The sequence below is a fragment of the Theropithecus gelada genome, chromosome 16 (assembly GCF_003255815.1).
Source record: "Theropithecus gelada isolate Dixy chromosome 16, Tgel_1.0, whole genome shotgun sequence".
NCBI lineage: Eukaryota > Metazoa > Chordata > Mammalia > Primates > Cercopithecidae > Theropithecus > Theropithecus gelada.
In genome coordinates, this window is record NC_037684.1 from 23,190,597 (window position 1) to 23,210,634 (window position 20,038).

A 20,038-nucleotide genomic window follows, 5' to 3' on the forward strand; every position below is an offset into this window, starting at 1 on the left:
GAGTTAACCCTTCCCCTGCCTCTTCAACGGGAAAGGAGGGGGGCTCCAACACCCCCACCACATCACTCCCCTTCCTCCTTTGGGCCAGGAGGACATTAAAGGAGAGGGTAGGGCCATTCCCTGGGGCTGGCTTTTTGGTGGAGCCCCTGCCTTCTAGGGGAGGAGGGCATCAGGACTCCAGCACAGCCCCCTCCCTGCCTTTCCCACACGGAGTCAGATCCTGCTCTCCATCCTCCTGCATCTCAACTGGAGGATCCCTGAGGCCCACTTAAGGACGCCCACCCACCCATAAACCAAAGTTGTTCTTCAACCTCTGGGAGCCTGGAGTGCTGTTCACATGGGGAACCCAGTCCCAAATGGTTATGACTGACAGAAGACAATGATGGGCATGAGTCTGAGCTGACAGTACCTTTCTGAGAGCCATTTCTAGCCTGTTTCATGTTCCCTTGAGCAAGGGAGGTAGCATGAAGATCAGCAGCTGTTTTTAAGGCAGAAAGATGGCTCAAGGCCAGATAGTTTGAGATGAGGAGGGGATAAGGAAGACTAGACCCCAAAATAACAAGGTGATGTGGCCTCTAGAGCTGAAGAGGTGTGGTGAGCATGATCTGCAGGGACTGAGTTGGGGCCCTGGGACCCAGCTGAAGGGAGATAGCAGGGAGCCAGGTCCCATGGGTCTAGTTCTACTCCTCATCTCACACTTTGTCATACTTGGTGATGACACTTCGGGAAGACCTGGCTCCAGGAAGCATGACCCTAAAAGTTTGGGACAAGGAAGCCAGAGGCAGGGACTACCAGAGGTGACACACTGTGTCCTGTCACCTGACTCCTTGTCTTGCTACCAACCCGCTCTTCTGCTTGGCATCCCTCACATCACCTCCCCAGCTATGTCTGTCTCTCCTCCTGCTGGAGGGCTCTGGCAGCTGGCAGGAGGGGATCTGAGGGCAGACGGGACATGGGAGGACCTGGAACAGGAGATGACCTAGCCAAGGTCCATCATGTAAGACACAGAGGCACACAGAAGTAGTAGAAACTTGAAGGTTCTTTATTATTTATTAACCCGTTTTCCAGAAGGTTGCTTGGGCCCGAGAGTCACCTGCAGAGACGCAAAGGCTCCTCGACATTCTTTATGGGGCTGAGCTCGTCAGCCAGGACCATCAGGTCGGTCACCAGGGTGTCCAGCAGCCCATGGACCTGGAAGAACGGGACAACATCACAGGCAGGGTTTGCTCTGTGGGAAGCACCTATATATCAACTGTGCTGTGGGAGAATAGCTGGAGAGGGGAAAGAAACCAGTTGTTTGTGAAAGAATTTCACAAGTTCAAAGTTCTTCTGAAATAATTTTTGGTTTTGCCTTTTTTTTTTTTTTTTTTTTTAAGACAGGATCTCTCTGTCACCTGGGCTGAAGTCCAGTGGTGTGATCATGGCTCACTGCAAGCCTTGACTTCTCTGGCTCAGGTGATTCTCCCACCTCAGCCTCCCAAGTAACTGGGACTACAGGCGTGCACCACCACACCTGGCTAATTTTTTTCTATTTTTTTTTTAGAGATGGAGTTTCACCACATTGCCCAGGCTAGTCTTGAACTCCTGGGCTCAAGCAATCCACCTGCTTTTGCAGTTTTATTTTTGAAACCAATCTGGGGAGGTGGCCCTGCGCCGGTACCTTTGACATATGGAGGCACTGGAGCCAGGTTGTTAAAGGGGAACTCCAGGGATCCCATGGAGCAGTGCCCATTTAGCTGTTTGGGGTAGGCCTGGGCTCAGTCCCAGTTCTACTCTGGTCTTCTGGAGGCCAATTTTCCTTCCTGTATGATAACAGATCCACACACTGAAAGGTCTCTGGGACTGAGCCCTCCAATGGGGTTGGATCATACAAGCCCAGGCAAGTTGATTCTTTTTTTTAATTTTTTCTGAAGAGATGGGGTCTCCCTGTGTTGTCTAGGCTGATGTCGAACTCCTGGGCTCAAGCAATCCACCTGCCTCAGCCTCCCAAAGTGCTAGGATTATAGGTGTGAGCCACCGGTGCCTGGCCAGCAAATTGATTCTCTTTTTCTTTCTTTTTTTTTTTTTTTTTGGAGATAAGAGTCTTGCTCTGTCACCCAGGCTGGAGTAAAATGGCATGATCTCAGCTCACTGCAACCTCCACTTCCCGGGTTCAAGCGATTCTTGTGCCTCAGTCACCCAAGTAGCTGGGACTATAGGTGAGTGTCATGCCTGGCTAATTTTTTGTATTTTTAGTAGAAACGGGATCTCACCATGTTGCCCAGGCTGGTCTCAAACGCCTAAGCTCAGGCAATCTGCCCACCTTGGCCTCCCAAAGTGCTAGGATTACAGGCATGAGCCACTGCACCTGGTCTGCTAGTTGATTCTTAATATCAAAGAGCCATGGAAGGGTCGACCCCCGTGGGTCCTCAGAGCCCTTTAATTACTTTCTAGACCCCATCAACCATCAGATATCTTAGTGATGTCACCAGTGGCAAAGGGAACTTTTGATCAAATGAGATCCAGAGTGTGAACACATACATGATGTAATCCCAGCTCCCCAGGTGTCCACCTTAGAAGAATACGAGGCGAGGCCATTAGACATACTGACATATTGAAAATGGCTTTGTGGACCTCCCTTCCAAAACAACAACAGTAACAAAAAAAACAAAACGGAAAACCTGGGTGAATCTCTAAGGACCTGCTACTTAAGAACGGATTAGGATGAAGTCTCTCTAGTCCTTCAAAAACCTTACAGTTGATGGGAATGCACCCTACATGGTGTTCTCCCAAGGAACACGTCTGCCAGGATGCACCTAACGGGGAGTAAGTGGAAGCAGCATAAAGAGAAGGGCTTCCTTCCTTTCTGTTCCCCTAGAGTCTGTTCTCCAAAGGGCAGCCAGAGCCATCTTCTAAAGCCTATCAGACCCTATCGCGTTGCTCTTCAAAACCTTGCATGACTTCTCATTTCCACTCCGAAAAATCCCAAGTCTTCACAGTAGCCTACAAACCATCCCTCACCCCTATGACCTGTTCCCCATCTACCACCCTGTCCCTTCTGGCCCCTCCCTCCTGTGGCAGTTGCTCCCCCTGCCTAAAGCACTCTTCACTGGACGTCCATTTGGCCTCCCTTCCTCTCCCTTCAAGTCTTCGTGGGTTGTCACCTCGTCACTGAGGCCTCTGTGCCTCCATTCCCTGCCAGGTCTATCTTCTCTCACATCGTGCTCATCACCTAACACGCTAGGCACATTTCTTATTCATGAGGCCTGTCTCACACACACGAGGATGCCCTTCCTGAAGCAGCTCTGCTTCCACCATGATGGAGTGGGCACTTATTGTTTGCAGACTGAACAGAATGAATGAGGCAGGTGGGAGGCGGGGGAATGGCTGCTGGGTGCTTCCCTTCACCTTGCTGTGCAGCCTCTGGGTGTATTTCTCCATGACCAGGGGGTCTATGGGTTCTTGAGAAGGGAGGTTGATGTCAGGGATAGGGTCTTCCGAGGAAAACCTGTCCCGACTTGTAGATTTTATGACTTTCTTGTCGTCCTTTGCCCTGTGCTTCTTGCTGTTGGGACGGTCCTGCTGGGAGAGGGAGACACACACAGCCTTCAGGAGCACCACAGGTAGGCCCAGGATGTCCTCAACAGTAGCTCACTGGGAGAGCCTGGGCACATGCCCACCTCCACAGCCCCCACATCTGCAGCCCCTCCAATCCCCTCCCCAGCCCCACCTGGCCCAGACCACGCCCCAGCATGACTCCTTCCCGAGTACCCTGGCTCCTTTCTTGTCTTCTTTGTCTTTGATCCCCAGTTGCTTCTTTTCCTGGGCTGCTCCTTTCCGCTCCTCCTTCCCAACTTTCCCCACAGGTACCTTCACTTCCATGATGGCAGGTGATTTTTGATCTAAGGGAGGTAGGTGGAAGAAAATGTGACAGGCCCCCAGCAGCCTAGTGGATGCTGCAGGCACGTGAGGAGGCTTGAGGGGAGGTGGAAAAGCAAAGGACAATAGCCTTCAGCCCTGGTAGGCGCGTGACTTCATGAAACAGGACTGTCGTGTTTCTGTGTTCTGGTCCCGGCTCTGCCATGCTCCCATGAACGACCATGGATAAGTCATTTAACTTTGCTGGGATTACTAAACCAAGGTGGTCACTAAGGTAGCTTCTGGGTACCACATCCTGGCAGCTGACAGAAGGGGGTAAGGGGCCTACTCCATGGACTCAGCCTAGCAGAGCTTCCACCATAGGAGTATGACTGGCCCAGGCACTGCTGCCTGTCCATTCAGAGAGATGAGGAGGGCTATGCAGAGGTGTGGTTGGTTGCACAAGATCTGACCTTGCTCTTCAGGCACATTCAAATAGATGGTCTCCTTCTCAGGCAGGCCCAGTAGAGACCTCAGCCACAGGGAATGGCTCACCAGGCTGTCAATCACATCTCGCCATAGCTGCAAACTAGAGGGCAAGATATAGTGGAGAAATGCCATCACTCCTTATTTGTCCTTGAACCTGCAGAGGCTTGGGTCCCTCTCTTCAAAGACCCTGGTGCCAGGAACTGCTGTGGAAATGCCACACGCCTGAGCAGCCAGCATCCTCACTGTTCCCCACCAGGGCAAGTGCTTGGAGGGGGTTCTGGCTTGCCTTGGGTGGCAACCAAGAAAAAACATGGCCCAGGACTAGGGTTAGGAGGTCTGCATGAATTCAGTCCTACTTCAAAGGGCTTGAGGCCAGGGCCAGACTTGGGCCCAGTCCCACTGGAGGGGCTGAACCTTGCATGAGACTTCCAGCATAAGGCTCTTGGGGCTTGTCCTGAGGGCCTTGAAAAGGACCCCACGCCTATACAAGCAAGTTCCAAACAGGCACCAGGGAGGGTGACAGCAGAGAAGTGAAGCTTTTAATGGAATCTGCCCCCACCCTTCTTTCTGCCCTCTGGCTTCTCCTTTTTTCATTCCTCTGCTTATTGAGAAGGAAAAAGGAAAAAACAGGAAGAAAAAAAAGTGAAGGTGTTTGATCTGCTGTGACTGCTCTCCAGTGAGCAGCAGGCACCGCAGGGTTCCAGAACATGGAATGTTTGCGGCATGCTCTAGCAACCTGAGCTCAAGGGAAACTCAGAGCCCTGGAGTCCCAAGACCCCTGCAGATGCCACAAAGGGAAGGAGATGGGGCAGCTCTCCTGGCAGGGCACCTACCCCATCTGGTGCAGGAGGTTGGACTGCAATGGCCTTGGCTTCTGGCACAGCTCCAGGGCTGCTTTGTTGAGCCTCATCAGCGCATCCTCTCTCTGGTTCTCATCAGGGAGCACCATCACTGCCTGGCAGGGTCATGGGCACCATTCTGCACCAGGACACCAAGGCTCTCTGTGTCCTCTAGTGAAGGGCATGGTGATGTGGGGATGGGTGGCAGGGGACCAGAAACCAGGAGGGGATGCAGCCATGGAGAGCTGTCTGGGTGCCTTTGGTGGGAGCCAGGGACCCCCCTCAGAAATCTGTACCTATGAACCCCTTCTCCAAGATTTGCCAGGGTCAGAGAGTGGGCCCCCCTCCTGGAACATAGAAGCGCGGGCACCCCAGACAAAAACAGGTAACCCGGCTGGGCACGGTGGCTCACACCTGTAATCCCAGCACTTTGGGGGGCTGAAGCGGGTGGATCACCTGAGGTCAGGAGTTCGAGACCAAAATACAAAATTGGCCTACTAAAAATACAAAATTGGCCTGGCATAGTGGCTCACGCCTGTAACACCAGCACTTTGGGAGGCCAAGGTGGGTGGATCATGAGGTCAGGAGTTTGAGACCAGCCTGGCCAACACAGTGAAACCCCGTCTCTACTAAAAATACAAAAATTAGCTGGATGTGGTGGTGCATGCCTGTAGTCCCAGCTGCTCTGGCAGGCTGAGGCAGGAGAGTCACTTGAACCCGGGAGGCAGAGGTTGCAGTGAGCCGAAATTGCACCACTACACTCCAGCCTGGGTAACACAGCAAGACTCCACCAAAAAAAATTTAGCCAGGTGTGGTGGCGCATGCCAGTAATCTCAGCTACTTGGAAGGCTGAGGCAGGAGAATCGCTTGAACCTGGGAGGCGGAGGTTGCAGTGAGTTGAGATCGTGCCACTGCACTCCAGCCTGGGCAACAAGAGCAAAACTTCATCTCAAAGATAGATAGATAGATAGATAGATAGATAGATAGATAGATAGATAGATAGATAGATAGATAGATAGATAGATAAAGATAAGATAAGATAGATTAGATAGATAGATAGATAGATAGATAGATGGATAACCCAAGAGATCACTTTCTCTGGGCTCTCAGATTTTGTTTCTTTGCCCATGGAGCAAGAGGGGCTGCTGGGGCCTCCTTTGTTGGTTCGAGGCAGGAATATTCTCTACCAACGCCTTCCAGGGTCTTGGAAGCACCTTTCTGAAATCCTCCAAGCAGAGATTCCACTCCAGCAGGGGAAGGCCATCCGGCTCCCAGGGGCTCTTGGCGCTGTCCACATCTGGGCTTTCCTCCACCAGGATCTCCTCCATGATGCTCTTCTGCTGAGGACTCTTGGTTCCCACTCTGGCCTTCTGGGATCTGGATTCCCTGAGGGCCTCGTTCTCAGGCTGGGGCACTTGAGGTTCAGAAATGGGGCTCCTAAAGCGCGGTAAGAGCTCGGCATTCACAGAGGCCTTCTCTGTGGCTATGGGGCTGACGTGCTCCTTGTCCCCTGGCCTGGCCTCCTCAGCGTTGGGGGGCAGAGTCATGTACTGGGGCCACAGTTCATGCAGGCTTTGCACCACTTGGTGCTCGTAATGCAGCTGCAGCAGAAGATGGGAAGGCTTGTGAGGGAGAGGCTGGGGTGCAGGCACCGGAGCCCATGCCAGCTGGACCTGGCTTCTTCCCATTCCCCTGAGAGCACTGATGGAGGAGGCAGGGAGGAAGCCAGCAGGAGGGCTGCAGCCAGAGGGGCCCCCTACTTCCTTTTCAACCTGGGAACCTCCAAGTTGAAGCTATTTTTTTGCATTTGGGCTTCCAAGGAAGCCTGGGTTTGAACGAAGGAGTTGTGAAGCTCCGTTCTCATCAGGAATCCACTTATTAGCAAAATTACCCCGGGCAAATTACTTCATCTTTCTGGGCCTCAGTTTCCTCAATGTAAATGAGGATGTAAATAGTACCAGGGCCAGGCACAATGGCTCAAGCCTGCAATCCCAGTGCTTTGGGAGGCCAGGGTAGGAGGATTACTTGAACCCAGGAGTTCAAGACTGGCCTGTGTGACAGAGAGAGATCCTATCTCTACCAAAAAAAAAAAAAGAGAGAGAAATTAGCTGAGCATGGTGATGCATGCCTGTAGTCCTAGCTACTCAGGAGGCTGAGGTGGGAGGATCACCTGAGCTGGGGAGTTTGAGGTCACAGTGAGCTATAAGTGGGGACACTGTACTCTGGCCTGGAGTGTGACAGAGTGACATGCTATTTCTAAAAAATAAATAAATAAAAATAAGTAGTACCCATCTCATAGGACTGCTGTGAGGAGAGGTGAGGTATTCATGGAAGATGTGCAGAACAGAGTTTGACACATAAAAGAGTTTGCTATTACTCTCACCTATGGCAGCAGTCACAACCTTTTTGGCACCAGGGACTGGTTTCATGGAAGACAATTTTTCCACGGATGGCAGGGAGTAGGGGAATGGTTTCAGGATGAAACTGTTCCACCTCAGATCATCAGGCATTAGTTAAGATTCTCATAAGGAGTGTGTAACCTTGATCCCTCGCATGTGCAGTTCACAATAAGATTTGCGCTCCTATGAGAATCTAATGCCACTGCTGATCTGACAGGAGGCAGAGCTCAGGCGGTAATGCTGGCTCACCCACTGCTCACCTGCTGCTGTGCGACCTGGGGGTTGGGGACCCTTGACTCAGGGCACACATGATGGGACAGAGGCTGGTGCTGGGCCTCACCTGAGGATTCCTGTGTCGGAACAAGTCTTCCTTGGTGAGATAGGCATCCACAGGTGATGGTGTGCGCTCCGGGGTCAAGACCCCCATCAGCACCTCCTGCAGCACTTTGTGAACGATGGTGACTGCCTCATGGGCCGTCAGTTTGCTCTGCAAATGGGAAGGTGGCAGAGGATGGCAGCCCAGGCTCTCAAAACCCATGCATCCTTCAGGAAGTTGGAGCCCCCAGGACTTTGTGCCTTCCTAGGGTCTGAGTTCCTGGCATTGGCGCTCTCTCTCTCTCTCTCACACACACACACACACACACACACACACGCCTGTTCTAAGACCCGAAAGCCTCTGAATCTCTCCAGACATCCTTGTTCCTTAAAATGGATGAAAAGGATCCAGAGGAGGGCCAGTTCCAGGGAAGGCTGCTGCTGCCTGGGGCCTGGTGGTCACACAGTTAGCATGTCACCAGATTAGGAAGAAGGGGTGGGGCACACAGTGGGGGTGCTTCTGAGGATGGTGGTGAACCTTCATCAGGCTTTAGTCAGTGTCACAGAAACACAGGGGAGGGGCACCTTGTGTGAGACATGAGTGCTATAGTCAGTGAGTAAAGCAAGCATGACATTGTCAAAATGACCTTTGATCACCAGTGGCTGAGCTCCAGCTGAAGGAGCCGGCCTTGTGACTGGGGACCACAAAAAATAAAAAAGCGCAGCTTTCTACCAAATCCCAGGATGCATGGCTCAGATGGCCACACTGTGAAACTGATTCGGGGGAACAGATTCCCAGCTCCCACCTCACACTCACTCCAGAGTTGTCAGCTGATTGAGTGGGACGGTGGGCAGACTCACCCTGCTATTTATTAATTATTATCCCTGGTTTTGAAGTCTTGTCGGTTAAACGCAACTCCACTGTATAGTACTAGACAGCGATGAACAAAACACAGACCAGTGCATAGGGCCATGCATTATTTGTACTTTACACAGTCTGCCTCTTAGGCTCAGTCTAATTTCTTTCTAACTCAGTGGGGCCATGCATGGCATTGCTGCAAGCTGCTCCTCACCTGCCTAGCCAGTGCACCCATCTTTTACATCACAAGCCCTGGGAAGTGTTCGTGGAGCAAAAGTAGTTACCTGTTTGCTAAAAATTCAGTTCTCCTCTTAGGCTGGGAGAAATACCATCCCTGCAGGCACTGCCAGGAAGAATAGCAGGATACCCTAGCCGATGCCCAGAGCGGCCATGGTCCTGGGTCCCTTACCTCCAGTACTTTCCTCTCATCCTCAAAAACATCCTGGGTCAGGGAGACTGCATGGAGATTGACTTGCAGCACAGCACCTCCTAATAGAGTAGGATGGGTTCGAAACTCCCAAAATTCCCTGAAGATCCCAGCAGTCAAAGACTTGAAGAAGAAGGTAAAGGTTTTAGTTTCTCCAGGCAGAATCACACCTGAGAGGGACAGAGACTGAGGTTTTCAACATGCAGGAGCTGGCTGAGCCCCAGACCTGTATGCTGCTACATGCAGTTAACTGAGCCCCAGGCCAGGTGACTGGCCAACCATCCCAGTTTGCCCAGGGCTGAGAGGTTTCCTGGAAAGGGGGATTTTGAGTGCTAAAGTCCCAGGCAAACGGAGACAGCTGGCCACCCTAGCTCCAGGCCTGTGCATCTAGATAACTGAGCCCCTAGAACGTTTCTGCTCCCAGGTGGCTCACGTCCCCGGGTTCTCAAGTTCCATCAGTCTCTCAACAGACATGAATAGTCAGGCCACACATTTTACGGAAGGAATGAGAGGGACTCAAACTTACAGGAGCTGGGTCATAACTAAATTTTGATGTCTCATGAGGATAAAACCAGCCCCAGACAGGAGCCAGCGTGTAGGGTGGCTTCTCCCAAGTACCTTCCCGGCTGTTAAAGTAAAATCGCTGCATCCTGTTTTTCTTCAGGTCTTGGAAAGTGTCCGGTTGGTGCTGCCGTCGCCAGTCATACCAAATGGCCACGGTGCCATTATTGACCACAGTCAGTTCTGAGGAGGTTTTCTCGCCTTCTAGGGTTTCAAAGGTCAAGTGAACAGCAATCCCGACCTGCCTCTGGAAGGAGAAGGGACAAATGTCTTTGCTGGAGACCCTGGCCTAGAGTGAGCAACTCATCTGGTCTGCCCAGGACTTTTCTGGCTTTAGCACTGCAAGTCTCGTGTCCCAGGCCTCCAGGGCTTGGCCACTGTCACACAGAGTGATATCCTACTCCAATGTGGTTGTCTCTGAGGTTACCCTCAATAGTAAGAAGAGAAGATTATATATATATATATATATATATATATATATAATTATATATATATTTATATATAATTTTTTTTTGAGACAGAGTTTCGCTCTTGTCACCCAGGTTGGAGTGCAATGGTGTGATCTCAGTTCACTACAACCCTGCCTCCCAGGTTCAAGCAATTCTCCTGCCTCAGCTTTCCAAGTAGCAGGGATTATAGGTATCCGCCACCACGCCCTGCTATTTTGTATTTTTAGTATAGAGATAGGGTTTCACCATGTTGGCCAGGGCTGGTCTTGAACTCCTGATGTCAGGTGATCCAGCCACGTCAGCCTCCCAAAGTGCTGGGATTACAGGTGTGAACCTCCACGCCTGGTCAGATAAAATATATTTTATACCCAATGAACATTTCTATTCCTTAGCATCTGAAGAATATCTTAGAACCTTCTTAGAGCCATACCTACTTGAGAGAGTTTGCTTGTTTACATGCTTGGGGGCTAGGTATAAGCCCCAAGTGGCTTATGACAGTCTGCAGCCTTGTGATTTTATTCTTGCTCAAGTTAGTATTGCTGTCACCATTTTCAGATAAGCTGAATGCACGACCAGATAAAAACGCAAACAGGAGACTCTGCAGGCTCCTGGTAACTGCCACAGACACCTCGGGGCTGCATCCCCGAGGGAGGCCCTCCCAGCAGGTGCGGTGAAGGCAGTTTTACCTTGTTCTGTGGATTACTGCCTCTGATCCAGCAAGCTGGCTTCCCACAGAACAGAAGAGAAGGGCCGAGAATAGGCATGGGGACATCAGAGGAACTTGCCAATGTGCCTCTGTAAGAAAAGCCAATGACTTATTTTCTCTTAGGCTGCCAGTCATGCCATGTGGAACCCACAGAAATGGTCACCAGGAAGCCTAGAAACACAACCAGCTCCACCCTGCAATGGAGTATGATCAACTCCACTCCTGTGCAGCTTCCTCCTGACCCATTGCTCTAGGTGGGAGGTTCTTAGAAACACACAGACTCTTCAAGCCCTCCTGCCAGAGCTATTCGTGGTACACAGAAATACATAGACTCTCCATGCCAGAGGCATTCAAGATGCACAGCAGTGGGAGGGTCTAGAGAGCCCTCACTTGACCAGCAAGGGAATGTCTGGGAAATCCCCATTAGGAGTTAGTTGTTGGAAAGGAGCAGGTGGCAACAGGAAAGCTAGCACAGCTGCTGGAATGGGTTCAAGGAGTGGGTGGCAACCACTGGAGAGAAGCTAGGCTGGAGGCACCCTGATCTCAGGGAGGGAAGCCTGCTCTTTCATACTGGTGGTTGCTGGAGAACTCTTCAGCCTCCCTCCCCCGGGTTCAGGCTGCACTCACAAGTATGTTGTCTCTTCAGAGGAGCTTCCCTGACTTCTTTCAAACACTGTGTAGTCTTCCACAGTAACAGCTGAGAAGGGCTGCCCTTTGCCCACCACCTCCAGGCCATCAATATCCTCCGAGAGATGCAGAAAGGTTAGAAGAGCTGACTGAAGACAGGCACTGCCCCAAGAGGCTTCTGACTGGGGCATGGAGGCCATACTAACCTGCTGGCTGAAATCCAGCTCTGCCATGATTTTCTGCAGCTCCTTGCGTCGGTAGATCAGAAATAGACTCCGATCCCAGGTGTAGCGGTATGAAGCGTCCCTCTGGGCTGGTAATCCTAGCATGAGGTCCAAGGACCCTCAACACAGGCTGCTGCCATGCCCCCTTGCTCACCCACTTCTCAAGGGCTCTGAGAGTGCCTATCCCAACACCATTTCTAGGAAGGATGAAAAATACAGCTTCCCTGCAGCAGCTGGACTCCGCTCTCCTGTCCCGTATCTCCTCAGCAGCCCTACACAAGACTCCTGCAAAATTAGCTTCCAAATAGCCAAATTTTTGGATTATAGTAAAAATTATAATAGCAGCTACCTTTTATTGAGTGCTTAACAATGAGTCAGAACTTAATACATTTCATATCTCATTTAGCCCTATCACAACTCTGTGCATATTTTACAGATAAGGAAACTACAGGCCAGAGGGGTTCAACCACTCTGGGGTTCACTAACACGACATGGCTGGGACCTGAACCCAGGCAGCCTGGCAAGCTCTAAAGCAGATATGCTCAAGAGAAACAGGATGCAAACCACAAACACAAGCCACATGTGTCACTGAAAGTTTTCTAGATGCCACACTGAAAAAGGAAAAAAGAAACAGGTGGGATTCATTTTAGTAATATAGTTTATTTTATTTATTTATTTATTTTTTGAGACAGAGTTTTGCTCTTGTTGCCCAGGCTGGAGTGCAGTGGCATGATCTTGGCTCACTGCAACCTCCACCTCCCAGATTCAAGCAATTCTCCTGCCTCAGCCTCCTAAGTAGCTGGGATTATAGGCACGCACCACCATGCCCAGCTAATTTTTGTATTTTTAGTAGAGATGGGGTTTCACCATGTTGGCCAGGCTGGTTTTGAACTTCTGACCTCAAGTGATCCATCTGCCTCAGCCTCCCAAAGTGCTGGGATTACAGGCGTGAGCCACTGTGCCCAGCCTCATTTTAGTAATATAGTTTATTTAACTCAGTATATAAAAAATATTGTCATTTTGACATGTAATAAATATAAAAATGATTAATAAAATATATTGTTTTCACACTAAAGCCAGTGTCCAGTTGACAGCACTTCTCAGTGCAGGGCAGCCACGGTCTAGGTGCTCACCGGCGGCATGCAGCTCAAGGCTCCACACTGGACGGCAGCTCTATGGCTGCACTCCAGTCTCCTAGCTCTCTCACTGTTTTACTGAAGAAAAGGAAGAGGCAGCCAGACTTCAGGAAGACTCTGGGACTTGCCTAAGGCCACAGAGAAACAGGCCCTGGGCCGCACTGTAGAGCCATGCTGGCCACTGCCACACTACCCTGCCTCTGGGCCAGGCACAAGATGCCAGCTGGCTTACAGCCCTGTGCCTCACCTGTCTCCACACGGATGGAGTGGGGCTTCCCGATGTGAGTGATGGGCTCCATAAGGCCACGCTGAGTTTTTGTCTTGGTCATGACCAGACCTGTCATCTCATCTCCCAAGTATTCCAGTCGACTCCAGAACCCACTGTTCTCCCAGCTCTGGCAAGGAAGGAAAGGTGAGTCAGATTACCTGGACACCTCAGCCAGATGCTGGTGGAGATGTGGGAAGACAAGCACCACCACAGGCTACAGATGCTCCCTCTGGGGAATTCACTGCTGCCATGATTGCAGAACAGAAGCATCCACTGCCGCATTTTCTGGACACCCTGTTGTCATCTTTACCTGCCCCCAGCCAGATGGTGTGGGTTGGTACAGGTACTGCACTGGTCTACCAGAACAAAGAGGGGGGACTCTTCAGCCTCTCTCCTTAGGGTGTAGGCTCCACTCAGTCTAAGCTCCTAGGAGACAAACACTAAGACTACTCTAATAACTCGCTACCTGTGTGGCCACCACAGGCTGAATAACTTTACTGACTAATCACAGAATTTAGTAAAGGCCTTGAGGGCTTAATGATGCTTTGCAATGGATAGGTTTTTTCTCCCCAGCTGTGCCACCTGAAACCAGCATCCCTGTGTCCAGACACCTGCCCCCCACCCCCCTCCTCCGTGCCACCCCCTGCCCCCCGGGCACTTAGGACAGGTGGCCTCACTTTCCTATCACGCCGCGTTGGAAGTGTGCAGTCAATGAGCTCCCGCTCCTCCTGGATCCGTCTGTAGGTCTCCCCAGTGTGCATGAGCAGCTCACTGATCGGCTTCTTTAGGTGTTCTAGAGAGAGAGGCAAGATTGCAGCCACTCTGCCAAACCAGAACAAACAGGGGCCTTGGCAGTCTGCATCGGGCAGCCTCCCTCACGGGGCTAATTTCAGGACCCACTGAAGCTTCAGAGTGAGACACTCTTGGGAGTGAACAGCACAAATGTGGTCAGCCCGAGGCCAGGCTCTGGAGGAGTAAACAATCCAGCAGAGCCTTGCGCCAGATGGAGGCTGGGCGGGAGCCCTGTCTGCTCTGCTCACCACTGAGGGCTTCCTGCTGCTTCTTCCGCAGGGCTATGTTACGCTGCCAGTTTTTCAGAAAGTTGTGCTGAGGAGGTGGGGCCCAGGGAGGTCTCTTCTCTTCTTTTGGGGCTTTTTGCGTTGACTCTCCTTTAGCAGAGATGAGGGTCATCAGACAGGGTGAGGTAGGTATCAGCTCAGCCAGCTGAAAAGTACAACATAGGCATGTGGAGGGCGGTGAGAAGGCTCTGGGCGGGGCTGAGCACACATTTCCTGAGGCCTAAACCCATGCTGTTATCCCACTGTGCTGAGAATCCCTCCTCTTCAGGACTCCAGGGTAGCCAGTGACAGAAAATAAATCCTAGAACCAGGGGGCCCTGAAAGCAGCTGTCAGTCCACTCTCCCACAGAAAGGGAACTTCTGTTTCAAGATTGGGGTCAACATCTTCTAGTGTTATTGGTCCTCCTCACAACTGACGTTGATTGACACCTTCACCCATGTGTAAATGGAAGCATTCTTACATGGCCCCAGGCCCCTTAGCGGCTGACCAGAGTCAGCCTGGATCCCGGGAAGCAAGGGGAAGAGACAGGAGAAGCACTGCATGATGGGAAGGTTGAAAAGATACAGAATCTTCCCATGGCCCAGGAAGCAGTGGGAAGCCACCTTCCTCTACCACGTGGAGTGAGGAGGGCAGGCCAGTCTCCAGAGAAGGGAAAATCAAGACAGTGCACAGAGCAGAAGGAAATGAGGCATGTGGGCCCTGAGTCCTGATGCCTTTCTGGGTTCAGTCTACTCAGACCCAGGTACTCCCACCTTTGGGTTCCATGAGGCAGTCTCCGGAATCCTTACAGTAAATCCCCGACTTCACTGAAGCCAGCTTCAGCTGTCTTTTGTGCCTTGCAACCGAAGTGTCTAACTATTCTGGGAGAGGGTCCCTTATCAACTGAGACTCGAAACCTAGAGACTAAACTGTCTCTTTAACCCCAGCCCTGCTTGACTCTGTCAGGTGGAAGACCGAAATGACTTCAGTGACTGCTGTCATCCGGGTAGTTCTGTGCAAACAAACCCGGGTGTTCCCTCGAGCAAGTGCAATTCTCTTAAAGTCCTGGAGACTCCCCAAGATGTGGTGGGGCAGGATCTGGTCACTGCCATTGAAGCTGTCACTGGGACCTGTGAGGATAAAAGAAGAAAGGGGAAAGAAGCTGTGGGTGGGCATCTCTCAAGAGGGCAACTTTCTGATGGAGACTGGGTTTCTCTTGAGGTTGACCCATGAGTTGAAAGACAGTAAAGCCAGGGCTGAGACTGGGTGTACCAGAGTAGTCCAGAGGCTTTGTGGCTGCATCGGGATTTGCAGGACGTGCTACAAGGTGGCAGACCTTCCTCCTAGGATCCGTGGGTTTGAGTTTACGGATGACAAATTTCTGGGTAATGACGCGTTTATCTTCCTTTTCAGTAAGGCGAGGAATATGTTGCTAAAAAGAAATAAAACAAAGGAGAATTCCACCTGTGGTGGAAGGAGGAAGAGCACCACCCATCTCCTCCGTTCTAGTTCTAGGTGGAGTTCCTGAAGGCTGACAGATCTGTGTCTTCAGCTCTGCCCATATGTTCTGTTGAGGAAATGCCTGTGTAACAGATATGTGACTTAGTAATATCCTGGAGGGAAAAAAAAGAACATCTTATGCCTCCAGATAGTTCAGGTGAGAGGTGGCTGACTCTCCCAGGTGAAGCATGGGGTTAGGGTTTAGCAGCTTTACCCAGAGCTGTACCTTTGCTCCTTAAACTCATCCTCCCTTCTGTGAAATGGGAATGATGGCACCTACCTCTATGGGAACAAGATACCTCATCATCTCATTTCCCCCGTGGTTCTATAGGAATCTCAGAAATGTTAAAACAGACAACACAATGAATTCCTTAAGGTGGTAAAGTGAAAAGAATCTGTATTCAGTGGATTTTTGCATGGAGTTAGACACTCCCCATGAGTAGGGAGATGGTGGGAAGACAGTGGACATGGCTGGTGTTCTAGACCACTCAGGCTGCTGGCAGGGAAACGTTTCTATGATAAGGGAAGCTTAGGCTTCATCCTCACCTCCTTCAAGTCTTCCTTCTTAATGGCCAAAGCAAGAATGTCATCTCCTTGTAGGACATTGCTAACAGGTTCAGGCTCTTCCTGAATTGGGGGTGTGGGTTGTTCAGGTCCCTTTGCCCGTTTCTTTTCTGAAGAGAAGCAGAAAGTTATTAAGTCCTTAAAGAGCTCCTTCTGTATATGTCAATATATACACACAAAAGTATAAATATATACTAGACTCCATGGGGGGGGCGGTGCAGAGCTGACCAGCTGAAGAGGTAGCAGAGGCTGCCAAGGTGGCCTGGGTGGCACTTTGCTGGGGCAAGAGGAGTTCCCTTTGGAGGGTCCCCCTACCCACAGCCTCTGGCTCACCACAGTGACTAAGACTTCTGTAGCCAGAATTTAGATCAGAAGATGCTTCATTTCAGGCCAGGTATGGTGGCTCATGCCCGTAATCCCAGCACTTTAGGAGGCTGACACAGGAGGATCACTTGAGGCCACGAGTTCGAGACCAGCTAGCCAACATGGTGAAACCCCGTCCCCACTAAAAATACAAAAATTAGCCAGACCCATGCCTGTAGTCCCAGCTACTCGGGCAGCTGAGGCAGGAGAATCACTTGAGCCTGGGAAGTAGAGGTTGCAGTGAGTTGAGATCGCGCTACTGCACTCCAACCTGGGCAACAGAGCGAGACTCTGTCTCAAAAACAAAACAAAACAAAAAGATGTTCATTTCGGGTGCCATGGTGCAAGCCTGGAATCCCAACACTTTTGAGAAGCCAAGGCAGGCGGATTGCTTGGGCCCAGGAGTTCAAGACTAGCCTGGGCAACATAGTTGAGACTCCATCTGTATAAAAAAGATTATTTTTAATATGCAAAAAGATGTTCCATTTCAGGTTATGCTATTTATAAGCTGGACAGTCTTGGGCACACATCACTTAACCTCTCTAGGCCTCAGGCTTCCCATGTGTACAAAGAGTCAGTTGGACTAAATCAGTGGTTCCCAACTATTAGTCCAATGTCTGCCTCAGAATCTTGGGAGGAGTTTTATGAATACAGCTTCCTGGCTACTGCATGGAGCCAGGGCCTAGGGAGCTGTAATTTTTTCAACTCCCTAGGTGATTCTGATGCACAGCGGTTTGGGACAACTGAACTAGATGTTTTGCCAGTGTCCTCCAGTGCTGGCACTGATCCATGCTTCTGGGTGAAGGCATTGGGTTTCATAAGACACTGGTTAAAATGCAGAATCTCTGTGGGGGAAGCAGAACATTCACCACTGGCCATTTACGGCACACTATTTCATTAAATAAAGATTGTTGAGCGGGCGTGGTGGCTCAAGCCTGTAATCCCAGCACTTTGGGAGGCCGAGACGGGCAGATCACGAGGTCAGGAGATCGAGAGCATCCTGGCTAACACAGTGAAACCCCGTCTCTACTAAAAAATACAAAAAACTAGTCAGGCGAGGTGGCGGGCGCCTGTAGTCCCAGCTACTCGGGAGGCTGAGGCAGGAGAATGGCGTAAACCTGGGAGGTGGAGCCTGCAGTGAGCTGAGATCCGGCCACGGCACTCCAGCCTGGACAACAGAGCGAGACTCCGTCTCAAAAAAAAAAAAAAAAAGATTGTTTAAGCAGCTTCTCCATGCCAGGCACTGTGCTAGGTTCTGGGGATCTATGTCAGAGCTTGTCTTTAAAGAGCACATGCCCAGTGGGAAACAAGACCGTGAAACAGACTGAACCAGAGTAACTACAGGAACATGGTGGGGAGGAATACCCAGCCCAGAGTCGGCAGGTGTGGGAGGCGGGGGGGTCAGGGAGGGCTTCCTAAGGAAGGGATGTTTAAACAGAGCTGAAGAAAGAAGTTGGAGAAAGGAAAGGGCCCTGGGGAACAGGCATTCCAAAGAAAATAACATAAAGAGGCATAGAGGCAAGATAATGGAGCACATCCCTGGAACTCAAAGCATGTGTTTTTAAATAGCTGGAGTGTGGTGAGGTGGGAGGGAAGAGGCAGAGCCCAGAGAGAGCAGCAGCAGCCATATCGTGCAGAGCTCAGTGAGCCATGTGAAGGCTTACCCCATGGGTAATATAGCATGCCAAGGAATGGATTAAGAGTTGCAAGATCTTGGGAGGCCAAGGCAGGCAGATCGCTTGAGCCCAGCAGTTCAAGACCAGTCTGGGCTCTATAAAGAAAATACAAAAATTACCCAGGCATGGTAGTACATGCCTGTAGTCCCAACCACTTGAGAGGCTGAGGGGAAAGACAGCCTGAGCCCAGGAGGTCAAGGCTGCAGTGAGCCAAGATTGTGCCACTGCACTCGAGCCTGGGTGACAGAACAAGACCCTGTCTCTAAGAAAACAAAACAAAAAATCCTGCAAGACCGAGATGAGCGTATGAATGTATTTAAGAGTCTGTTATGGCAGGCAGAGCATGACATTGACAACACCTGGGGCAGAAGGGAGTCACAGGTCACTTTCCAGCGAGGACACACTCCCTGCCTTCCTTTCACAGAGGTGGCTTAACAGGTTCAAACACATCTCATTTCTCTGGCTGGTCAACCCTGTCATTTTCCCTCTGGTTCAGAATGGTTTGATATAAGGCCCTACATAAAACAATCAAAAGAAAATCTAAGTTCTGCCTTTAGGGAGTTTAAAACAAAATTTAGTTTTATCCACTACTTCTCACAGCACCGTAATCTTTAAGAGGAAGTATCACTAAAACATCAAGGCAAGTGTTTTGGTTAATAAAATCAAATTTTTTTTAAGGAAATTTCCATAGAGTTGGTGGCCAAAAAAACTTACACCAAAATCATTCCAAACATAGTTCTAAATTCAGCCTGTTGGCCAGGTGCAGTGGCTCACGCTTGTAATCCCAACACTTTGGGAGGCCGAGATGGGAGGACTGCTTGAGGCCAGGAGTTCAAAACCAGCCTGGGCAACACAGGAGAACCTATCCTTAAAAATTTTTTTGTTTTTCTGTTAGAAAAAAATAATAAATTCGGCCTATCATCCACAGTCTGTTTCTGTAATGGGGTCAGCGAAGGTTCGGGAGTATCTGTCTGTTAAATGCATGCCTCTGTGCACACAAACACACATGCGGGGCTGACAGCTGAACCCCGAGTTCCAGTGTCATCTGCCGCCAAGTGTGGAGATGCAGCCTTGGGCTTTGATTTCTACCTCCCCTCTCCCTTCTACACAAACTCACCAAAGTGGGTGGCAGCCTATGAGAACTGAGATCAGTTGAAGGTCTGCTTTTGTAAATATTTTGGTATTACCTGTATTTTCTAGGGCATTTGCTTTCTCCATCCATAACCTTGACTGGGTTGACATCTTTCCAAGTGATTAAACATCTCCAGATGCGTGTTTTTTACTGGTGGGTACACAATTACCACGTGTCAACAGAAACTTTCAACACTGCTGAAGATTTTTGGGGGCCAAAGCTCGCATCCCTTCAGTGATAGAGAAGCCAATCTTTCATGTTTGGTTTAGATTGAAATAGTAAAACTCTGGTCTAAGGTTATTCTGAGAAAGTTATCTTTAATGTAGTCCAATAAATGCTCTGTTACTGCATACAGTCAAGGAGTGGTATGTTCTAGTTAATAAAATATTCATTAAAATGATATATACATTTTTTTTTTCTTGAGATGGAGTCTCACTCTGTCCCCCAGACTGGAGTGCAGTGGCGTGATCTTGGCTCACTGGTGCGATCTCGGCTCACTGCAACCTCCGCCTCCCAGGCTCAAGTGATTCTCCTGCCTCAGCCTCCCAAGTAGCTGGGAATACAGGCATGCGCCACCACGCCCAGCTTTTTTTTTTTTTTTTTTTTTT

The 20,038-nt window shown here is 50.3% G+C and overlaps 1 protein-coding gene across 1 annotated transcript in view; it reads right to left on the minus strand.

Annotated features, from left to right (window-relative positions):
• Positions 1 to 1,020: 1,020 nt before the first annotated feature.
• Positions 1,021 to 20,038, minus strand: part of MYCBPAP (MYCBP associated protein) — a 23,668-nt gene continuing 4,650 nt past the window's right edge. Inside the window, exons 2-19 of the mRNA XM_025362265.1 lie at positions 16,242 to 16,369; positions 15,468 to 15,627; positions 15,222 to 15,325; positions 14,177 to 14,360; positions 13,814 to 13,929; positions 13,116 to 13,263; positions 11,715 to 11,830; positions 11,509 to 11,624; positions 10,862 to 10,970; positions 9,784 to 9,973; positions 9,148 to 9,335; positions 7,905 to 8,051; positions 6,380 to 6,766; positions 5,160 to 5,281; positions 4,311 to 4,426; positions 3,724 to 3,881; positions 3,388 to 3,558; positions 1,021 to 1,191 (exon numbers count right to left, since the gene is read on the minus strand). Coding sequence (XP_025218050.1) covers positions 1,090 to 1,191; positions 3,388 to 3,558; positions 3,724 to 3,881; positions 4,311 to 4,426; positions 5,160 to 5,281; positions 6,380 to 6,766; positions 7,905 to 8,051; positions 9,148 to 9,335; positions 9,784 to 9,973; positions 10,862 to 10,970; positions 11,509 to 11,624; positions 11,715 to 11,830; positions 13,116 to 13,263; positions 13,814 to 13,929; positions 14,177 to 14,360; positions 15,222 to 15,325; positions 15,468 to 15,627; positions 16,242 to 16,369 — 2,762 coding nt within the window. The 3' untranslated portion in view covers positions 1,021 to 1,089. The remainder of the gene's footprint in view (positions 1,192 to 3,387; positions 3,559 to 3,723; positions 3,882 to 4,310; positions 4,427 to 5,159; positions 5,282 to 6,379; positions 6,767 to 7,904; positions 8,052 to 9,147; positions 9,336 to 9,783; positions 9,974 to 10,861; positions 10,971 to 11,508; positions 11,625 to 11,714; positions 11,831 to 13,115; positions 13,264 to 13,813; positions 13,930 to 14,176; positions 14,361 to 15,221; positions 15,326 to 15,467; positions 15,628 to 16,241; positions 16,370 to 20,038) is intronic.